This window comes from Pleuronectes platessa, chromosome 11, assembly GCF_947347685.1.
Source record: "Pleuronectes platessa chromosome 11, fPlePla1.1, whole genome shotgun sequence".
Taxonomy (NCBI): Eukaryota; Metazoa; Chordata; class Actinopteri; order Pleuronectiformes; family Pleuronectidae; genus Pleuronectes; species Pleuronectes platessa.
This window is the reverse complement of record NC_070636.1, coordinates 26,685,911-26,708,039: the sequence shown is the minus strand read 5'-3', so window position 1 is coordinate 26,708,039 and position 22,129 is coordinate 26,685,911. Positions and strand designations below refer to the sequence as shown.

The 22,129-nt window shown below is 39.8% G+C and overlaps 1 protein-coding gene and 1 long non-coding RNA gene across 2 annotated transcripts in view; one reads left to right on the top strand and one right to left on the bottom strand.

Annotated features, from left to right (window-relative positions):
- Positions 1-22,129, bottom strand: part of syne3 (spectrin repeat containing, nuclear envelope family member 3) — a 66,038-nt gene that overhangs the window by 26,143 nt on the left and 17,766 nt on the right. Inside the window, exons 5-9 of the mRNA XM_053433804.1 lie at positions 20,554-20,709; positions 19,479-19,829; positions 11,351-11,487; positions 6,972-7,146; positions 6,136-6,318 (exon numbers count right to left, since the gene is read on the bottom strand). Coding sequence (XP_053289779.1) covers positions 6,136-6,318; positions 6,972-7,146; positions 11,351-11,487; positions 19,479-19,829; positions 20,554-20,709 — 1,002 coding nt within the window. The remainder of the gene's footprint in view (positions 1-6,135; positions 6,319-6,971; positions 7,147-11,350; positions 11,488-19,478; positions 19,830-20,553; positions 20,710-22,129) is intronic.
- On the top strand, positions 2,135-8,053 carry LOC128450391 (uncharacterized). Its single transcript, XR_008339994.1, has 3 exons — positions 2,135-2,157; positions 2,417-2,469; positions 4,809-8,053. It is a non-coding gene; the product is annotated as an uncharacterized LOC128450391 (long non-coding RNA).

Genomic DNA, 22,129 nt, shown 5'->3' with positions numbered 1-22,129 from the left:
AAGGCTTCAATTATCTTATAGTCCAACTAACTTTACAATATCTACTGACACTGAGCTGTGATAATATAACACTGTGAAGACATACAGGAAACATTCTGCATACTGATAAAGTGTTTGTTTAATTATAAATTTGATTTTCTATTAAAATCCATTAATGATGTTTTTTTATTAACATAACTAATGTTCTAATATTTTTTCAGGGCCCCTGTCAGTCACGGCCACGGGCCCTCAGAATTTTCCTAACTTTTTGCCCCCTAATGGCACCTCTGACCTTTTGTGTAATAAAAGCTGGTTAAAATACATGAAAAAGTACTTGTCCCCATTTATTATTTCATAATGATAATATGTAATGATTTTTCACCGCCGCATTGAAAATGTCCCCGATTTTCATTTCAGAAATCTGGTCACCTTATAATGGGACCATACAGAGTTATTGACCCAACATGAACCGACATGATCCGTTCCACCCAGCGGGGAAAAGCGCAAGGGTTGATGAGGATGAGTGTGTTTGGAGAATAAGCCCCACCACGTAAGATATCTAATATATATCTGGTATGTAAAGTTGTCTCACTCGCCAACCCATTTGATTTGACTACGTTACACAGATAATTATTCTGCAGAAACAGATTTACTGTGATCCACTGAAACGTGAGTATTTAAAGTCACATCTGCATTTTAAGAGCAGCTGTTTTAAGTAGCATTACTTCTCCTAAAGCTCTTTATTCAGAGTATTGATGTTGACGTTGATGTGAAGCTATGTGTCTGTATAATCTTTTTACTTTGTTGCAATCATTTTACTTTAATGCTAGGCAACATCTTTGTGTCGCACTGAGCTCTAAAGTACGTGAATTGTATTTGAAATAGGATTTCTGCTCCCTGCTGGCACTCAAAGTGCAGCCCATAGTATATCTTACTGGTCTCTATAGGCCTACTGCTTATAATAATCAGCTACCTCTATTTTTGTGACGGTGACATGAAGTCATACAAAATTGCCCCACAAGAAATTTCAGGCTAAAATCGCCACTGCCTGAACGCATTGTTCGTTTTATAAATCACAGTCCACCTGGAAACGTTTGTACGTGGAACTGCCTCCAAATTCGCCCTCCACACACCCACTTTCATGCATAAATGGTCAATGCAAAGCACGGCATGAATATTAAATTATGCTGCTGACCAATGGGTTTCCACCGACGGAGTCACAGCATCAAACGGTGTGAAGAGGAACCAAAACTTTCTGACACTGACATCGAGGTGTTTGTTAGTGAGGTGGTGGTGAAGAGCGATTTTATGGGACAGCAGTGATGTCAATAATAAAGGATATACACTGATACTCTGCTGCTGCTGTGGATAACACAATGTATGAGAGTGAAGATGAGAGAAAGAACGGTTCCTGAAGTAAAAAAAGATCACAGATGACAGATCAGTAGAATCTATATCAGCTGATTAGACATTGCTGAACCCTCTTTTCTTCCTCATCCTTCCATTCGCATGCACACATCACGCAGAACCCCGCACCACTTACACGGCAGTATTGATTTATTAAGAGCATCGGACCAATTCCCTCACATTAGCCTGATGGCACTGTCACGTTCACTGCAGTGATTTGATGATAAACTCACAGTGTTAGAAGATATTATTAAAAGCTATGGCTCTGTAACCCCGCTGTTAAATGAAATCTAAACGTAATTTTGCTGTAAGTTGTTTTATATATTTTTTTAATTAAAAGTTTTGTGTGGAACAGATATGTCGCGTGAGCAAAACTAAGCTGTTGGTTTTAATCTAAATGATGAACTGGATCAAAAATCTGGCTTCAGTTAACCACCTCACGTCTGCATTGCCACTTTCCCATCTCCAAAACGGTCGTACGCATGGGTCAGAGTTTGCATGGAAATACACACATTTTCCCATCAAATTTGTTTTCATAAATCCCAACGTTTGCGTGAGAAGTGGCGTACGCATGTTCAACGCCCCGTTTTGTGTGTATGTGTAGCAGGTATGAAAAGTATTATTTCATTCCACCAAATCCTTCTGTTTTTGTTAATTATTGATTTTGTATTGGGTGTTTCACATGTGTTTGGCGCTCTCTGTTGGTCGCGAGTGGCCATTGTATTTATCCTCCCGGTTTTCACCAGAATGTTCCAGATCTGGCTGAGACCGGTACGTATCGTTTACAGCGCGACACTAATGTGTAAAGTTTGTAATTTAAGTAATCTGTAAGTTGTTTAGAATGTGTCATGTGTTTTATACGATAATAGTTGTCGAGTTGCTTCATTCTTTTATGGTTTATTTTCATTTTTGAGTTAGTTCAGAGTGTTCCAGCAAGCTATCACACGTGTTATTTTTCTGTGCATGTGTTTTAGTATTCGCCATTTTGTGTCCTGAAGAACGCCTTCTGAACTGTGTATTTTTTTGTTAGGCATGTGACCAAATGACGAATGTTTTCTGTTCTTTTGCTGAACCTCTGAACAGGTATGTTTTGTTGCATAAGACTCATGTTGATTTTGTGAATAGAAGATTTGATTATTTTCATGATGTGTTTGATTGAATGTGAGACATTCAGAGGTAATTATAAATTATAGTTTTGTTATTTATTTTTATGAATACTTTGGGTATTTTGGAGCTTATTATTTTGGTCTTTTTGTTTTTATTAGAAATAAGAATGTTCCAGATCTGGCTGAGACCGGCATGTGACCAAATGACGAATGTTTTCTGTTCTTTTTCTGAACCTCTGAACAGAGAAATAAAAGTCCTGTGTCAAGAAAAGAACAAGTCCCGGTCTTCCATTTTTAGACACAACGCAGAGAATATCACCGCAACAAGAGACCGGTAACATAGGCAACGGTTATAAATGAGACCCCTGAGCTTTACAAATGCAAATCAGGATAGTTTCCCTCAGTGCAGATAAAACCTTTTTCTAAAAGGTACTAACTAAAATATCTGGCGTTAATACACCAGGCTTAAAATAAATATAAAACCTGAAATTGTAAAATGTTTCCCTTAAGTAAGTAAGTGTGCTATAATGAATTACATTGTATACCATGAGCAAAGGTCAATGATATGAAATCAGTGCACTTTATTTCAACATTTTATTATAATCCAAAACAATGACGCTCAGTAAGTCTGTTTCCCTGGACAGGACTGACAACCCACCTCTTCAATCTTAATTGCCCATGAACACTTACCTGAATCTCAACCAATGTGCAGAGTGGCATGATTGCAGTTACTTTTTCACTTGTGTTGGTTAAATGCACAGTGGACGTGTTAACCACACATCTACCAGCAATCCGCTCAGCAGGAAGAAATTATGCTGGGTATGATGTGTCTGTGCCCTGTTAGCTCCAAACTTCTACTCAGTTTCCATAAAAATATCTGTCCGGATGGGGATGAAGCCAGGAAACTTGACATGTTTAATTGCAGTAGGGCTGTGCTCAAAAAATCGATATGGCGATATATCGTGACGTCGTCATGCCGATGCACGCATCGATGCAGATGCTACTGTATCGATATGGCATCAAATGCTTTGACGGCCGTCTTGAAAACGAAACTTCACCTATGGTGCAGTGCACAATAATGCCAAAGGGGGCAGCATAGGCAAAAATAGCACACGTCTCAACTCAAAACAAGCAAGGAAGAAACACCGGAAAAACTGGCGGAGTTATTGCACGTGAAATGCTTTGCTCGCAGTCTGAATTTGGCCGCTCAACGTGCGCTCGAGACGCCCACTGTTTCTTAATTATTCTCCACTGAGGTGTGGAAGAATGCCAAGGAGTTTTGGACCTTAACTGAAGCGGACCTGGTCTGTGCTGAAGATGAGGCTAAAGCCCTGAAGCCGCTAAAAGCTGCAAAACTCGTAATGTCCGAAGAACATTATAGCCATGCTGCATGCCCAGATGTGCAACTGCGCTCATGTTCAAGCAACAGACTCGGCACTTACGAGGGAAATTAAAAACACCGTATCCGGGGATCTTGGGAGGAGATGCGTGAGCGACAGATCCATGGCATTGCCTTTTTTTTTTTATTGGGATTAGAATGATAATTATTTTATTTTACTTTTAAGATCTTTTAATGGCCCGAATTTTAAGTATTTTGAGTGGTACGATCCCTAAGACTTCGCCTTTGCTGTTATATGGAATAATAAAGAACAACTGTTGTAGTCAATTCTGTGCAGGACATGGTCATTATTCAAAAGCAACGTGTATCGTGATAGTATCGTATCGTGGCCTCTGTATCGTGATACGTATCATATCGTGAGGTTGTAGGCAATACCCAGCCCTAAATTGCAGTACATTTTCTCATGACATTAAGAACTATGAACTGCTTTATAATGCCTGGACGCTGTTCTGTTAAAGGGTCAAGGATGGGTTCCTCAAAACTGTTAGTGTTTGCACACCACTTAGCGTAAACATATGCTGACCTTTCTGATCTAGTTCGATCTATGGAGTATGTTACATTCAGATGTGTTACCCTTTTACATGTCATGGCAAAACAGTTAACGTCAGTGATACAATTTTCAGGATACATCTGATGATGCATTGTTAACATTGCAAGCTTGTCAAGCTCATCCAAGATAATATGTTGTAATGGAGAGAGTGGCACCACTGTACGTGAGTTAGAAATAAATAGGGTCTCAGTCCATTTTAAATCTTATTTGGTAGACCCCCTCAGACACCCACCTCCAACCACAGCAGCATGTGAAGAGGCTATGCTAAAATATTGTGTTAACCTCAACATATTACATTACATATAAGCGACAAACAAAAAGTGCATTCAACCACGAGGGTAACCTGTCTGCTACTTTGCATTCACAGGTGAAAAGTGCCCTGCCATCTGCAGCCAAGCAGACCTCCATAACCTGAAACCTGGGGACTGGGTTCTCATTAAGGGTCCCATCTGTTCACTGGAAACAGAGGCTGGCCACTGAGTAACACAAGGGTTAACACAAGGGTTCCCGCAAGCAATTGTCAGCTTATCCAAGAGCCCTGCAACGAAACAGACCCACCTGCACGCCACACTGACTGGGAGACAGCTCAAAGAGCTAAACAAAACCAAGTCACCAGAACGTGCTGAAGTTTAATCTGGACTGTAAGCGATCACCGCTCCATGGTAAACAACTGAACAAGGTGTGATATAGCTCAATCTTCCAAACGTAGAGTGTCAAGCTCCAACAAGTGATGTGCAAAAGAGTGTTTGTAACACCGAGACAGATAACCTAACCTTACCTTACAGTTAAAATCTGAGGGATGCATTGTTTCTATGTGTTTTTGCATGTATGTAGCCCTATGTGAATGCATGGGAGAGAGGGAAGAGATAGGGTTTAGAGATCGACAGCCAACTCTCCCTAACCGCCAGCATTGCTGCAACAATGCTTTTCACTCAGAAGGCAGCACAGGTTCTGGTCCAGGCTCTTGTCATCTCATGCCCAGAGTACTGCAACTCCCCCCTGGCTGGTCTCCCTGCTAGTGCCATCCGACATCTGCAGCTCATCCAGAATGTGGCAGCTCAACTGGTCTTCAACCTACCTACGTTTTCTCAGACTGCACCAGGACTTGGCTCCCTTCACTGGTTACCAGTGGCTGCCCATATCTGCTTAAAGACACTAGTACTTGAGTACTGGGATCCAAATGGATTGGGCACAGCCTACATCCAGGACATGGTTAAACCTTACACCCCAGCACCCCAGTCTATGCTGCTCTGCATTGGCCATTCGGCTTGCTGCTCCCTCACTGCGAGGGACATCTAGTCACTCAACAAAATCATGACTGTTTACTGTTCTGGCTCCCAAATGGTGGAACGAACCCCTTGACATCAGAACAGCACAAAGTCTTCACATCTTCCACTACAGGCTAAAAACACATATTTTCCGAAGACACCTTGGCTAAGAAGATTGATTGTATAATAATAAAAAAAATAGTTGCACTTATATGCTACATGTTAGTTCATGTGGCACTTTGTAGTTTGGCTTTTGTGAAGCTTATGTACTTACATGATTCTTGCTGATCTCAGTTTGTTTGGTTCAATGCACTTATTGGAAGTTGATTTGAAAAAAGGGTCAATTAAATGATATGTAATGTATGTAATGCTTATATTTAAAAGTAAGATGCAATTTAGCCAAAAAAGACAATAACATTTTGGCACCTGTAATTTGCTCTTCCCCTGCAGCAGCTGAGTGTGCAGCAGCTCTCTGTTTTTGATGGCAGCACCCAACTCGCCCTGCAAAGCATCAGACCTCTCATGACCAAACACAGAGTCCAGCAGGTCTCCCTTCACATGCAGCAGACTGAAATGCTCCTGCAACTGGACACCATCCTTCAGCAGGCGCTAACAAAAGGAAACACATTATCACAATGTTGCATTAAAAAAAATACCTCAACACTATACACTAAACTAAACTAAACACTAGAATTAGGTGTTTACAGAAATATTATACACTTGCTAATGCAACTTCTTGATCCAATTTACATACTTACCCACACAACGTTTCCGGTTCTACTACAGACAATCTCTCCATATAGAATTTCATACAGAACTACATACAGACTTTAACAGCACTATAGTTCTGCCACACTGAAACAACTAAAACAAGCTTGATTACCTCAGATTTAGTTAGCCATGCGGCAGTTTACAGGCAGCATGCTGATTGTAGAAAAGTCAACCAGAGCAGTGACTGCAGAATTCAATGTCTCTCATTCAACTACCAGCAGTGTACGATTTCTTTAAGCATTTGGCTGAAATATGAATCATCTGCGCGTCTGCTGACAATGTGTCACCACACTAGCACAAGGACCATTAGTTATGAAAGTGGACCATTACTTTTTTTAACAGTAGATTGAGACAGGAAATATTACTTTGTACAGTATCTGTGAAAGTGCCACTTCTTGATGTTGGACACACAGTTCAAGTTAAAGAGGACTTTTTCTGCATGAATGAGGAAGGCAATTTAAATATTTCTGAAGGATGTCTGTGTGTTTTACCTCTATGTTCTGGACTATCATGGCAATATGGGAGAAGTCAGTAACCTCAGCAGATGCCTCCAACACCTGAGGAACCATGTGGCTCCATTGGGTGTAGACCAGCAGTGGGTCCTGGAGAATATTTCTCAGTCCTGACTGCAGCTCTGAACACAGCCTGGTTGCTCTAGATTTCACACTGCAACAAAAGCACACAACAGATTTACAATCAAGATTCTTGTAGAAGGAATTTAAAAGCAGTCAGTGTTTATTTTTATATATTATGTACAGTATACAACAAAACAGAGTACAATCCTAGTCAGTATAACTAAAATGTAAATAATTTATGAATCCTGTATATTCAATTCCATTTAAACCCTCTGGAGTCTCAGCCATTTCTCCCTATTTTTGGTTTGCCTAGTCTCCTTGTGTAATAATGCTTGTATGACCTCAACTCTGTAAGGCACAATCAAGTTATATCACTTTTTTTTTTCAGGACAGCCAGGGCTGTTACAATATGTATACTGCAGTGATGTTCCATGAATATATATAAATATCTATATAATCATAAAGACAGAAGAAAATATCAAATGGAAATTGAATCTTATTGAAATCTCCTTAAATAACACGGAGAACAATAATGAACACGATTTTTGGCTTTAGGAAATTGTTTCCCCAATTCTGGGTAATCAGGAGAAAAACATGAACACACAACAAAAAGTATTCACATTCTTTCCAAGATGTGTCCTTCTGTTTATATTTACAACACAGTTGTGCCATGCCTCAAAGCTGATCCTATCGTCAATGAGACGGGGCTACATCAAACCACTTCTACTACTACTACTACTACTACAACTGATTTGGAGGAACCATTGAGGGTTTTCACAATGGTAAAACAATAGCAATTTCCGTTGTAAGATGGGTGTTTCCTTCATCAACAACTGGCGTTTGACTACTGACAGAGTGAACAGGGTTAATACAGGCAAAGCAAATGCAATAGCCCTAGTATTTGTGAAGTGGAGTGAAGTTAGCCAATTACTCTCCCTGGTTTATAAGGCAGTAGGAGAGCTACCATGGGGAGAGAGGGAAGAGACTGGACAATGAGCTGCAACGACCCAAGCTGATACTGCTGGACAATTTATGTTGTATTTTAATTTATATTTGCTCCTATGAGCCAAATAAAAGATGGTGAAACGTGAATTGAATCACAATTACAACTGGCTGTTTCTTCGAGACCTGGGAGCCTCATTGCTTGACACAAGCATATTTCTGTATTTTGTAAATGTCAATTTATTACCAAAACATCAGTAAAACAGTTAAGGTGGGAAAAAAATATACGTATGTGTTGTAAGTGTTGTGCCTAAATTCTGTGCTGGTGCATCATTTGTGATTGCTAAGAAGACAAACATTTGACAGCAGCCTTCAGAAACTCCTGCAGGTTTAGCTGGACTAGCAAAACATTCCAAAAACCAAACAGACTCCGTATAGATTGGACTAGAAAAAACTTGCTAGCCTGGCCACGTAATAGCACTAAATAAACAATTCACAACACTGGTGCTCTCTCCATTCAAAACTTTCTGTTTTAATGAATGAACATGCAATTGTCTCATCTTAAAATGAGTTAATTTTAATCAATTTTTCAGAAAAGAATAGTTATATTAGAGTTAATATGGTGTATACTCTCTGTAGAGCTCCCGCTAGAGCTCAATATTTTCAGATTTTCTGTTCATTCAGTTTAGGTGCTCTAACTCTAATTGATCGAACTCCATCATAAAATCTGAGAACTTCAATCCTTGCCTTTGGTAAATGTGACCATTTGTATGGCTCTTTTGGCCAGAAAAAGTATTTTCCTTCTTGTTGGGACATTTTGGAATCCTCTTCCTTATTCCAAAAATGTTTATATGTGACCTTGAGCCTTTTGAGGTGTTTTTAGGACCATAAAGACCAGCACTTTGTTGAAGCCCTTTTAATCTTTAATTTTGTGGGGAAGCTGTGGCTCAGGAGATATAGCAGGTCAACTTTTAACCAGAAGTTCAGTACTTCAATCCCAGTCTCCTGCATTCTGTATGCCAAATGGTCCTTGGGCAAGATAATGAACCCAAAATTGACGGCCAGCAGTGTCTAAGTGATGTATGAAAGAGATATTGCTGCACATAGATCCACTGTATGAATGTGTTTGAATGGCAAAACGGTACTTTGAAGCACTTTGATTGGTCATGAAGACTAGAAAAGTTCTACATAAATACAGACCATTATAGACAATTTTTTTATTCGTATTTGACTAAGTCGATTTATCTTTCTGTTCTCCTGAATATTGCAATTCTCCCGGTGCAACTGACTGCAAAAAAGCATGTTTCCAGCTCAAGATTGGCCTTTTTTCATCACTGTGAACACGTCCCCAGAAAATAGCTACACTCAATTGTCTCTCAACAATAAGGAATTATGCCCGTCATTTATGAAATATTGCGGTGGCCAGATCAAATGGTCTAGTGCAGGAGTGTCCAAACTACGACCACGGGCCAACTGCGGCCCGCCATCCCCAGCGGCCCAGTCCTTCCTATATTTTTCTGCATGTGGCCCTCAGGAAAAAAAGTTTGGACACCCCTGGTCTAGTGGGCCATATGCAGCCTGTGGGCCAGTAGATCCCCAATACTGTTCTTAAGTTAAACAATCAATGTAAATGTTATATGCATTGTATTATCAACCACTTAAAGTGCTTTATATTAGAAGTCGCATTCACCCATTGACACAGACAGCGCTTCTATATCTCAGTGTTAATTTTGGCAGCTATTTTTGATTTAGTCTTAGTCTTTTGACAAAAATGCATATTAGTTTTAGTCACATTTAGTCATTTTTATCCTTCTTAGTTTTAGTCGACGAAAACTAATTACATTTTAGTCTAGTTTTAGTCACATTTAATAGCCACATTAAAGTCCTTTTCTTCCCTTCTCAGGCACTGCATAATAGTCTAGCTTGCAGTACTTAGGTTGTCCATTAGATAGCCCTACCAGCATAAGTCTATGGCAGGGGTCGGCAATCTTAACTTTCAAAAGAGTAATTTTGACCCCTCAACCCCCAAATAAAATTTGTCTGGAGCCGCAAAACATGTTTTTTATAACAAAGCTAATAAAGTTTAATATAAAGTTTTACTATACTAAACTATAGTTTGTTGCATTTACGAAATTATAGAACGACAATAAAGAAAACTCTTGACATTTTATTGCTATTTGTACCTGTTACAACAAAGGAAAACACCGAACACTTATGAAGAGAAGAAAATACACCGGCAAGTGTAGTCCTACTTTGAAATAAATTAAACACAGAACTTTGTAGGGCTATTTGAGTCCTCCAAATATTTGTGGGAAATGTATGAAATAAGAAGTACCCTATTTTGAAATAAATAAAAACATATAGCTGCAGCCTAATAGCTTAAACTATATATTTAGTTTTAAATGTGAAAACAAAAAGTGACAGCATGTTAGACTGGAGGCGTACACAGAAACTGAAGCTCGGTACAAACCAACTGCAGCTTCTGCTCTGATCAAGAAGCTGCTGCGCTGATCTCTGAGCAGCTGAGACCAGAGAAACTCTGTGTTTTCACTGTTTCCATAGTTAAGAATCAGTCAGTCAGTGAGCGGCTGCTTCACGTGAACAAGCTCTGATCTTGTGTCTCTGAGCGAGTGAGCGGGGGGCGGAGCCTCGGGACGTGCGCTATCTGGGGCACACACACACAGACTCACACACACACACAGACACACACACTCACTCGCCCGCTCCTGATACTTCATGACGGCCTGATACGATGATGTTTAAAAAAATTATCATCATTATGATGATGTTGGTGGTTAGTCAACCGCCAACATTTTCGTCTTGTCTCGTCAACGAAAGTTAAAATATATTTAGTCATAGTTTTTATTTCCAAAGATCCGTTTTCGTTACGTCTTCATCTCGTCTTCGTCATGGAAAAAAGTTTGTTAACGAATATTTTTCGTCAACGAAATTAACACTGCTATATGCATTGTTGTTTCTGAGCCAAAACATTCACTATCAGCACAACCATTGAGGGCTATTTGGGGCTCACAAACTTGCCCAAGGACAGTTTCAAATGCAGACTGGAGGTGCTGGAAATTGAATCACCAACCTTTTGGTTAGGCGATGACCCTATCTGGTTAGTAGGTGACCCTCTCTAACTGAGCCACAACTGCCCCAATGTCATTTAGGAACCGTTAAGAAGAGATTATTCACAGTAAATCCAAATTTGAGGATATAAATGGAAACTGTCATGAGGCAGATCTAAACATTTGATAATGCAGGTAAGTTTAAAAAAACTTTGCAGTTCTTCTGTGGTCTACATGTGATATCTTTCTGAGTTTTAAGATAGTGGTAGGCTTTCTGTCACATACCTCTGATGCTCTTTGACAACGGCCAGGACATCATCAGAAAGTTGACGTGAGTCCACTGAGAACTTAAAGAGCTCCTTGAGCTGGCTTTTGAGAAGTTCCACTTGGGACTCTTCCGATGCCAGAGTTTTCTTCACACCCTGCAACATACAACACAAGTAAATACAATTTAAACCACAGTAGCAGATTTACACTCAAGCACGACAATCCGTCAAGTCCACCAATTATACCACTTATAGAATATCATATATATATCAGGGCTTTAACGATTCTCGAACCAAAACCGAAACCACAGTCCAGACTAGTCTCAGATCGAGATACAGTGCCTTGCATAAGTATTCACCCCCTTTGGACTTTTCTACATTTTGTCATGGTATAACCACAGATTAAAATTTATTTCATCGTGAGTTTATGTAATGGACCAACACAAAATAGTGCATCATTTGGAAGTGGAGGGAAATATTACATGGATTTCACAATTATTTACAAATAAAAATCTGAAAAGTGTTGAGTGCATATGTATTCACCCCCTTTACTGTGAAACCCCCAACAAAGATCTGGTGCGACCAATTGCATTCACAAGTCACATTTGCAAGTCACATAATTAGTAAATAGGGTCCACCTGTCTGCAATTTAATCTCAGTATAAATACACCTGTTCTGTGACGGACTCAGAGTTTGTTGGAGATCATTACTGAACAAACAGCATCATGAAGACCAAGGAGCTCACCAAACAGGTCAGGGATAAAGTTGTGGAGAAATATGAAGCAGGGTTAGGTTATAAAAAAATATCCAGAGCTTTGAACATCTCTCTGAGCACCATAAAATCCATCATAAGAAAATGGAAAGAATATGGCACAACCGCAAACCTACCAAGAGGAGGCCGTCCACCCAAACTGAAGAGTCGGACAAGGAGAAAATTAATCAGAGAAGCAACCAGGAGGCCCATGGTTACTCTGGAGGAGTTGCAGAGATCCACAGCTGAGGTGGGAGAATCTGTCCACAGGACAACTATTAGTCGTCTACTCCACAAATCTGGCCTTTATGGAAGAGTGGCAAGAAGAAAGCCATTGTTGAAAGGGATCCATAAAAAATCCCGTTTGGAGTTTGCCAGAAGCCATGTGGGAGACACAGCAAACATGTGGAAGAAGGTGCTCTGGTCAGATGAGACCAAAATTGAACTTTTTGGCCTCAATGCAAAACGCTATGTGTGGCGAAAACCCAACACTGCCCATCACCCTGAGCACACCATCCCAACAGTGAAACACGGTGGTGGTAGCATCATGCTGTGGGGATGCTTCTCTTCAGCAGGTACAGGGAAACTGGTCAGAATAGAGGGAAAGATGGATGGAGCCAAATACAGGGAAATCCTTGAAGAAAATCTGATGCAGTCTGCAAAAGACTTGAGACTGGGGCGGAGGTTCATCTTCCAGCAGGACAATGACCCTAAACATACAGCCAGAGCTACAAAAGGAATGGTTTGGATTAAAGAATGTTAATGTCTTAAAATGGCCCAGTCAAAGCCCAGACCTCAATCCAATAGAGAATCTATGGCAAGACTTGAAGATTGCGGTTCACAGACGGTCTCCATCCAATCTGACTGAGCTTCATCTTTTTTGCCAAGAAGAATGGACAAACCTTTCCATCTCTAGATGTACAAAGCTGGTAGAGACATACCCCAAAAGACTTGCAGCTGTAATTGCAGCGAAAGGGGGTTCTACCAAGTATTGACACAGGGGGGTGAATACTTATGCACCCAACAGATGTCAACTTTTTTGTTCTCATTATTGTTTGTGTCACAATAAAATGTATTTTGCACCTCCAAAGTACTATGCATGTTTTGTTGATCAAATGGGAAAACGTTTATTTAAGTCTATTTGAATTCCAGTTAGTAACAGTACATAATGGGAAAAAGTCCAAGGGGTGTGAATACTTATGCAAGGCACTGTACGCGGGAGACAAGGGCTGTAAGGATACGCCCAATAAAGGGCTTGCATCGGACCTCATTTTTTGAGCCACGGTTTGGTTCATACCTTGTTATATAAAAATTTGTTTGTTGTCTTAGGGGGGTTGGAGAGGGATATTTTCTGGTAATTTGGAACATAAAGAGAAGAAAACTAAAGAGCATGTTGGACTTGACTTCACATAAAACTAAGTAAAAGAATAGGAAAGGGGGACAAAATTGTCCTTGGAACTGTGCTTGATGTTTTGGAGAGCAAGATATTGGTAGCAGTTATCCTTGCTTTGATTGATGTGGTTTTACGGTTTTCAAGATTATTGATACTAACTCATACTTATTGGATTTTAAGTCTAATTAACTTAAAACTCAACACACAAGTCCAGCTAATGTGTTGTACAAAAAAGCTTCTTGGACCATAAAAGTTTGCAGTGATAAATGTTTATGAAACAGTAATGTGAAATCTTCTTTTTAGTAATTAATCCAAATCAACACCAAATTTAGTACACAGCATTGTGACTTTGTTACATCAGCCTAATTTTTTAAAAGACACAAGAAAGGAAGATATTCACAACATAGATAGTGTTATGAATAATTCCACTGACCAGTGTCTAAGGAATCGGAAATCCCCTGACTAGGTGTCTCACTGCTGTGATACTGTCTACCTGACAGGATGGAACCCTTATTTGCTGATGTTTTTCTTCCAACTGATACCGCGGAAGGAAGAACACAGCAGATAATACAGAGGATGGTCTCATGTCTTTCCTGTCTTCTTTTTTCATATTATGTGTTATGCAACGCCTCTTTGTATAAGTTCTGGCTTTTGTGAACTTGCGGCAAGTTGTTCCATTTTGAGCACCCGTGCTTGTTGTATAAACTCTGCAGAGATTGTTATTATAAAGACTCAAAAGCAACTCCAGTCTGAGAATTTTGTTATTTCAGATCTCAAGATGAATATCCATCACATTACATCATTACATTACATTTCATTTAGCTGACGCTTTTATCCAAAGCGACTTACAATAAGTGCATTCAACCCCGAGGGTACAGACCCAGGACGAAAAGAATCAAGGAAGTACAATTTCTTCAAAATAAAGCAAAACTACAAAGTGCTATAAGTAAGTGCCATTTAAGTGCTACTAAAGTGTTAGTTTCAAAAAGTTGTTAGTATATATATATATATATATAATCACGCGGCCTAGCCCCAGGTAGGACTTTTTCTTATCTATGTGGGATCTTGACTGGGTCAGGAGGCAAATGGTAGCATCTGATACAAAAAGTGAATTATAAATTGGTCCAAAAACTTAAAAACTTGTGGAATTTGTATTAATTATTCAAGTTAATCATATAAGTCTGAAGGCATGAACTGTGGTAACCTCTTAAGAGTAAAGTGAACAAAGGGAATTTGACAGAACTTCAAGAAGCCGTTACATCATCAGTAGTCGTGGCGAAAAGCCAATATGTCATCAGACGTTGTTAATGTAAACAGACAGGACAAAAAGGTTTCCCGGGGATGTCATTCTAATAACAATGTTGAGATCTTAAATAAACCAAAGCTAATGCTTGCAGTTACTAAAGTGACAAACCTTTAATATTCTAATAACATCTATGCTAATGCATTAGTATCAATGATATTTGAAATTGAGAAGCTTGGATGCTCTGCATTATTTCACACATAAATAAAAAGCTCGCTGCTTCAGGCTACTAGCAGTGGTATGTATGCAGCCCTGCCAGGATGCTTTAAGATTAGAGGAGCAGTACAATTTAGTAACAATGCTGTTATACGCTGAATAAATCAAGTGCATCATGTATTTATAAAGAGGCGGGATGCGTATGAAATCCGGTGGAAATACAGGATTATCATGCAAAAAGAATGACCATAATACATTGAAATGATAGTAAACTACGTTATTACAATCATAATTGTAATTATTAAATCCTTATTAATTGAGAAAATACAACATTTGTGGGTCTCTCGTCCGGCTGGCCGGTGATTCGCAAAGCATTATGGGAAATTCTTATAGCCCTCAGTTTGAAGTGTGGGTGTGAAGAATATAGTTTTCAAGAGCTGTACTGCTCTAACACTTGGTCCTCCCCCTTCATCCCAACAAGTATCAGGAAAGCCTTCTCCTACACTGGAACGCACAAAACAGAGGGGAAGGGAGAAGGGCTAAGGGGTGTAATTGGATTGGACCTAATGGTGTGCTCTTTAAGAGAGGTAATGATAATTAAACCTGTAAGTCCCTATAATATAGTGGAGACTACATGTGTTCACTTGAAAAGGAGTAACGAGAATTAAACCTTAAAGTCAGTGTGTAGAATTTTTGACATCTAGAGGTTAAATTGCATGTGGCAGCTGAATACCGCTCATCTCACCTTCCCGTTTCAAACATGACAGAGAACCTGTGGTAGCCTTTAGTTGTCATACAAACAGTTTCTCGGGTTTGGAATACTGTAAAAACATGGCGGTCTCTGCAGAGAGGACTCACTCCCAATGTGAAACTAAAGTATTTAAATATAAAGGGTCCATTCGAGGGTACAGGAAACAACAATTTTGATGATGCACAAGGAAAAGATCACTGGTTGAGGAAAGGTAAGAGATAGAAAAGAGCATTTTCTAAAAGACGTGTATTACCATGTGTATGTTATTAAATTTACAATACTTCTGCAATCTGATGCTTGAATGGTCCTTCTGACGATGCAACCAAGAAATTAATAAGCGGTGTTGCAATTTACAATGTTAAAAATATATTCCCTTCTAGTGTGTATTGTCTGAAATTTTGAATAGCAGATATGGTTATTGACTTTGCTTAATTTTGCTATGTTAAAAGTTTGAGTACTCTGCATTGAGTGTTTTGCTAAACAATATATGATGTGTTTTGATGGCTGAAAGTAGTTTGAGTGTTGCATGGATCATCTGAATGATATCTGACTGTCTAAGTGATGATTATTTGTGTAGTATGTGTTTGGTCAACCAGAGTGATTTAAGCGTTGATAGCCTGTTTAATGTGTGGTCTGGCTGGGTTGATATTCACACACAACTCGCCTCTTTCACTGCTGCATGAGAGGGAGTGGCAGTCAGCATGGCTGCTTTGCATGTTGGGGTGGTGTGGCCTAGTGGTTAGAGTGGTGGCTCTCCAACAAGAAGGTTGCCCGTTCAAACCCCACTCTCTCCCATCTGCATGCCGAAGTGTCTTTGGCAAGATACTGAACCCCTGAATGGCCCCTCATAAATGTTGAGTGTACTAATTGTAAGTCGCTTTGGACAAAAGTAGGGCTGCCGTGATATCGACGTCATCGATTACGTCGACGCGGAAAATGCGTTGACAGCAATAAAATGCCTCGACGCATTTTTTTTTTTTTTTAATTATGAATTTAACTTTTCGATTTCTAAAAGATTTCATTTCAATTCATTATAACAAATGTTCTTCTTTCAATATCCATACATAATTGCTGCATGCATTACGTCAGTCGTTTTCGGCACCAGTCAACGCTGAACGCACCAGTTTTAAAAAATCATGGCGGAGGCAGCAGAGTCCGACTTGGTTCCGAAACGTTTCCAAAGACCCAAGGCTTCAAAAGTATGGGAGTACTTCAACGTATCACCAAACGATAAGGTGGTTTGTAGACTGTGCAAACTTTCGATGGCATACCACAAAAGCACCAGCGCTATGCACGAGCACCTGAAGAGAAAACACACCGGCGCTATTCTGGAAGATGGACCGCCAGAAAAGGCAAAACCACCGTAAGTCGACTTTCACCGATGTCATTGGCCGATGTTTGTACATTTGTATTTGTGGTTAAACCGCTGGGCACGTGCCGCGGCTGGCGCTCTCCCCTCCGCAGCGCCGGAGGCTCGGTGTGCGGCCCGCTTCAAGTCGGATTTTGCTGGACACCATTCTTTATTATACTTTAAACATGTTGCACTTTGTTTAGTATGCAGACGTAACTTTTTTATTTTGATAAGGGGTTAAACTTTGATATCTTTTTGAGTTGCACTGCTGACTTAACTTATAAGCCCTCTTTTTTATTTATTTTTATCACGTTGGAGTTGCTAGTTTAAACCTACAGTTTTGCACTTTGATATTTGAGCCTGTTTACATTTTGTTTTGTGCTGCATTATATGATGACATACAGTTTGTTGTTGTCAAAATAAAGTTAACTGAAATGAAATGGTCAATTTGATTTTTTCCGAGGAAAATTAGTCGTTTAGATTAATCGACTAATCGATAAAATAGTCGTCAGATTAATCGATAGAAAAATAGTCGTTAGTGGCAGCCCTAGACAAAAGCATCAGCCAAATGACATGTAATGTTGATGGAGTGTGTGCAAGGATATGGAGCTTTGAATAAAAGACTAAAGCGATAAGTATAGACAGAAAAGATAAAAACTAGAAATCTTAAAACTGTTCAAAGATGAAGGTATCATCAGAAAAGATAAAAACTAGGAATATTAAAACTGTTCAAAGATGAAGGTAAATACCAGTTTTACCTTCTGTTTTTCAGTTTCAAATACAGAAACTGAAAAACAGATTCACAAGCAGCTGACCTCAACACACCATGAATATATCCAACTTTCAGTTTCGATCGGACAGACCAAGAACGTGAGCTATAGAGCAAACTAGTAATAAGGAAATGGAGGAGGAAATAGTTGCATAGCAAGACAAATGTTGAAATGCAGACAACCCATGCTAGGGTGCAACATAGTAGAACAGAGAGATGTCTCACTTTTTTAATGACCAGTAAGGGGAGCAGAGGAGAAGCTGGTAAGAAACAAGGAGATTATGCTCTGAGGTATAGACCTGCAATAAGGCCACCTGAGAGCTTAACAGGTCCTGGCCAATATCCAATATTGATAAAAAAGGGGACAGAACACACCCTGGCAAACACTTCACCTTGAGTGGCTGATGTCCAGACTTCCTGAGGGGGGCCGGCAAATGTATAAAAACATTTACCGGTCCATATTTATACTGAACGGAGCAATGACGATCAATCACCTCAACGTGGAAAGGGAGGGGCCAACTAATCTGTGGGCAGGTCCAAATCATGGTTTGAAACCAATTCAGCATTTTACACAAATCCCTGATCTGATTTCAGCAATGATGCAGCCTACAAAACTATCTATAATTAAATGCCAGGCACATAGAAAGGGAAATGATGATATCATATGAGGTTATAATGTGTAAGACGAGGCAGCAACCAAGAGCCAAAATTGTTGTTTTGACACCGCTAGGGTCAATAGAGCCAGACACCACTCTTAAAGACATAATCTTAATGCAGAAAAATGCAAGCTCAGGTGAACATATCATCTGGCAACAAAGGGTGTGACAGTAGATAAGAAAGCATTGTGGGGTCAAAGGAAGGCTTGTTGGTTGCACCTGTAACATTGCTAAATATTCTGATTTATGATGTGTGCAGTACTGATCACTGTGCAAGGTGGGAGGTGAGAAGGAGAGGAAAAAAACAACGATAAATGGGGCATCACTTATTCTGCAACAATTAAGTTAAAACACAAGGTTAAGTCATAATCTGTGGAAAGAACTTCTGTCTGCAGGAGTGTGTTTGTGTAAGTGTGCTTATCTCCGTCACTCTTCACACACACACTGATGATCACCTTTATTTAGTTATTAATCGATTAGTCGGATCTTTAATCCTGATCATTCTCAAACACAAAGCAGAAACGCAGCCTGTGTTAACAACAGAGAGCCTCATTGCAAAACGAAACACAGGATAATTATCATTTCATGTCTTCATGTCTATTACCTTGTTTTCATAATCAATGGAAGCCATAATCATAGGAAGCCATAATCATAGCAATAATATAATAATTATAATGGTAAATGGTCATTTATAATATTGCGATTATCTAGTCTTGATGAAGAATGAAAATGCTTTAAAGAAGTTTGTTGCCATTTACACATTCAAACACTCTCTTGCTTCTATGTGCAGCACTTTCATCATCACATCAATTACACAATGTCAGCACATCTTGCTCAAGGACACTGGTATCAAACCTCTGACCTGGTTAGAGGACAACCCACATCATCTCCTGAGCCACAGCCGCACCAAAGAATGGCCTAATAAGAATGGAAACCCAGTAGCTCCAGGACTATGTAATGACCTTCTTACATCCTGACAACATTTATAAAACTGTTGATTTGTTTAGAGGAACCTACCTTGTATTTCCTCCACTGGCCAACTATCTGCTCCTCAGTACAGTCCTCTATCTCGCATCCCTCATCCAGCTCCTGGTTCAGCCCCTGCAACAGCTGCCTGAGGCGGCCAATGTCCTCTCCAAGCTGTTGACAATTGGCCATGTAGTGACTGTAAGAGTCCAGTCTCAAGCGCAGGCCCTCCTCAGCCTCACAGAGGCCCTGCCTTAGCCTTTGCCAGCCAAGCCTCAGCTCCTCAGCCTCTTCCACCACTACCTCCACACCTGCAGGAGAGGTGCTGCTCCTCACTGCCTCCGCAACACCCTCGATATGCTGAAGGTTCTTCTCCTCACCGGCCACACTGTCATCCAGAGCCTTGTTTTGGGGCAGATGTAGAAACATTACTAAATGTGAACTTGGACAAAGAGTGATGAAATGTCACTTACTTATAGAACTTTGTAATTTTGCTTTATTTTTGAAGAAATTGTACTTTCTTGATTCTAGTTGTTCTTGGTTTTTACCATCGGGGTTGAATGCACTTATTGTAAGTCGCTTTGGATAAAAGCGTCAGCTAAATTAAATGCAATGTAATGTGATAAAATATATTACTACTTGGTGTCAAATCAAACCTTTCTATGATATTAAAGGCATTTGCACAATAGACACATTTTTATCATGCCAACACATATATACTATAGTACAAACCTGTATTCATTCAAAAAAGCTTTCACATCAGCCTCAGAAATTGGCCGAGTTGTATTTGTGGCTTTTATTTTTTGGGACCAAAAAGGTTTCTCTACAGACACATTTTACGGATTGTCAGTAGCTGACGTCATATTTTGAAGCAGTAGTAGTAGCATGAGAAGAAGAAAACTTCCTCCTGTATCCAGTCAGACAAAAACATAGGATATAAAGTTTACTTGTCAATTTATTTTAATCTTTAGAAGGATATCAAACCGCTTACTTGAAGTAATAATATTCAAAATATACCATTCCCTTATTCTGCCTTTTCCCCTGCAGAAAATAACAGGAAGATTTTGAGAGCGTCAATATGGTGATATCAACAGCAGCTTTTTAATTAAAGTTCAGTGACTCTCACTTGTAAGGCTTTGAGCTTAATCTCAGTTGTGTTCTCGCTGTCCATCAGATCAGTTAACTCCTTGGTTTTTGATAGCAGCCACGACTGGAACCCCTGAATCCTGCCTTGGTATGTCTGATGATCCTCAGCAATCTTCTGAAGCAGCAACAGACGCTCCTAGCATATCAGGAGACACACATCATGGAATTTATTTAGTACACACCTCAAACTTGAAGGGGACATATTATGTCTTGAAGGGGGGGGGGGGGGGCGAGGCACTCAAAACAGGTCAATCTGAGGAGGGCTGTTTTAGACAGGGTAAAAAGGGTGCTGTTTTAAATGATCCTTGTGATATTTTGACGAAAATATGTTAGACATTTCATTAAGACCCCGAAGAACCATATCAACTGTGGTAAAATGGGCATACGATCGGTTCTTTAAGACTTGGCTATTTGAGCAAAACATTTGTGCAATACATTCCTACTAGTTGAGCAACATGACCTAAAATGAACATGGGAGTTCCGGGTTTGATGAAGTAGTAGTGGTAAGACACACAGGGAAAACGCCCTTTCAGATCAATTGCAATTTACCCACCAAATAACCTGAAAAAAGCATTTTTTATCAGTGGAGGGGTACATAAGTGTTAGAAGAAACATAAAAAGGCTGGAGAAAAGAAGGAAAACTGCCAAGACCTTTGGCAAAAGCTAGCAACACCGAACCTGATCTAGCTAGCACCCACAGGCCAGAGGAGCCCCAGAGCGAGCATTGATCCCTAAGATGTAATTAATTACAATTAAATCTGGAAGAAACAATATACACATCTTTGGAGAGGCAAAGGGAAAAGACGGAAACTCAATACCACAGTTTGTTGAGAAAGCAAGTTGGCACTACCACAGGACTTGGATTTGAAAATACAGTGGGTTCATCCCTCCCTGGTGAACAAACCCCAACCCAAAGCCCCTCAGAGGCCTATTATTATAAAATTCCAGGAGTTCACAACCAATGAAACTGTACTGAGAGAAGCTTGCAAAAAGGGAAAAATCAAGCCCAGCACCAGATCTCTACTTTGACCATGATTGTGTGACTGAGATAGTAAAGAAGTGTAGTTAATACAGTGGGATTAAGAGAGCGCTAAAGAAAAAAGGGCATAAGTTTTCAACCTCCATACACGAATATGCAGATCCACTAGAATGCGAGGTCAAATTATTAACACTTCCTTGTCAATTGGCTGTTTCCCTAACTATAAAAAGCTAAAAGTGAACCCTCTCCTCCAGAAACCCACCCTCAACCTTAGGTAAACAACAACAGCCCTGTCTCTCTTAGTGGTGGGGGAAAAAATCTATTCTGTTCAGTATTCCGATAGTAGCACAAACTATTGCAATATTTTTTGTTTATTTGTAATACTTTATTTAAAATTTTTGCAATATTTAATTATATATGTAACGGCCCCTGGCTGGCAAAGCATGACGAGGAGAGTTTCAGAGTTTAAAAGATACCTGAGAATTCCAGGCACTAGTGTGTCTGCTGAAAGGATGTTCTCCACTGCAGGAGATATAGTAACGGCCCAGAGGAGCAATTTAACATCTGAGCATGTTGA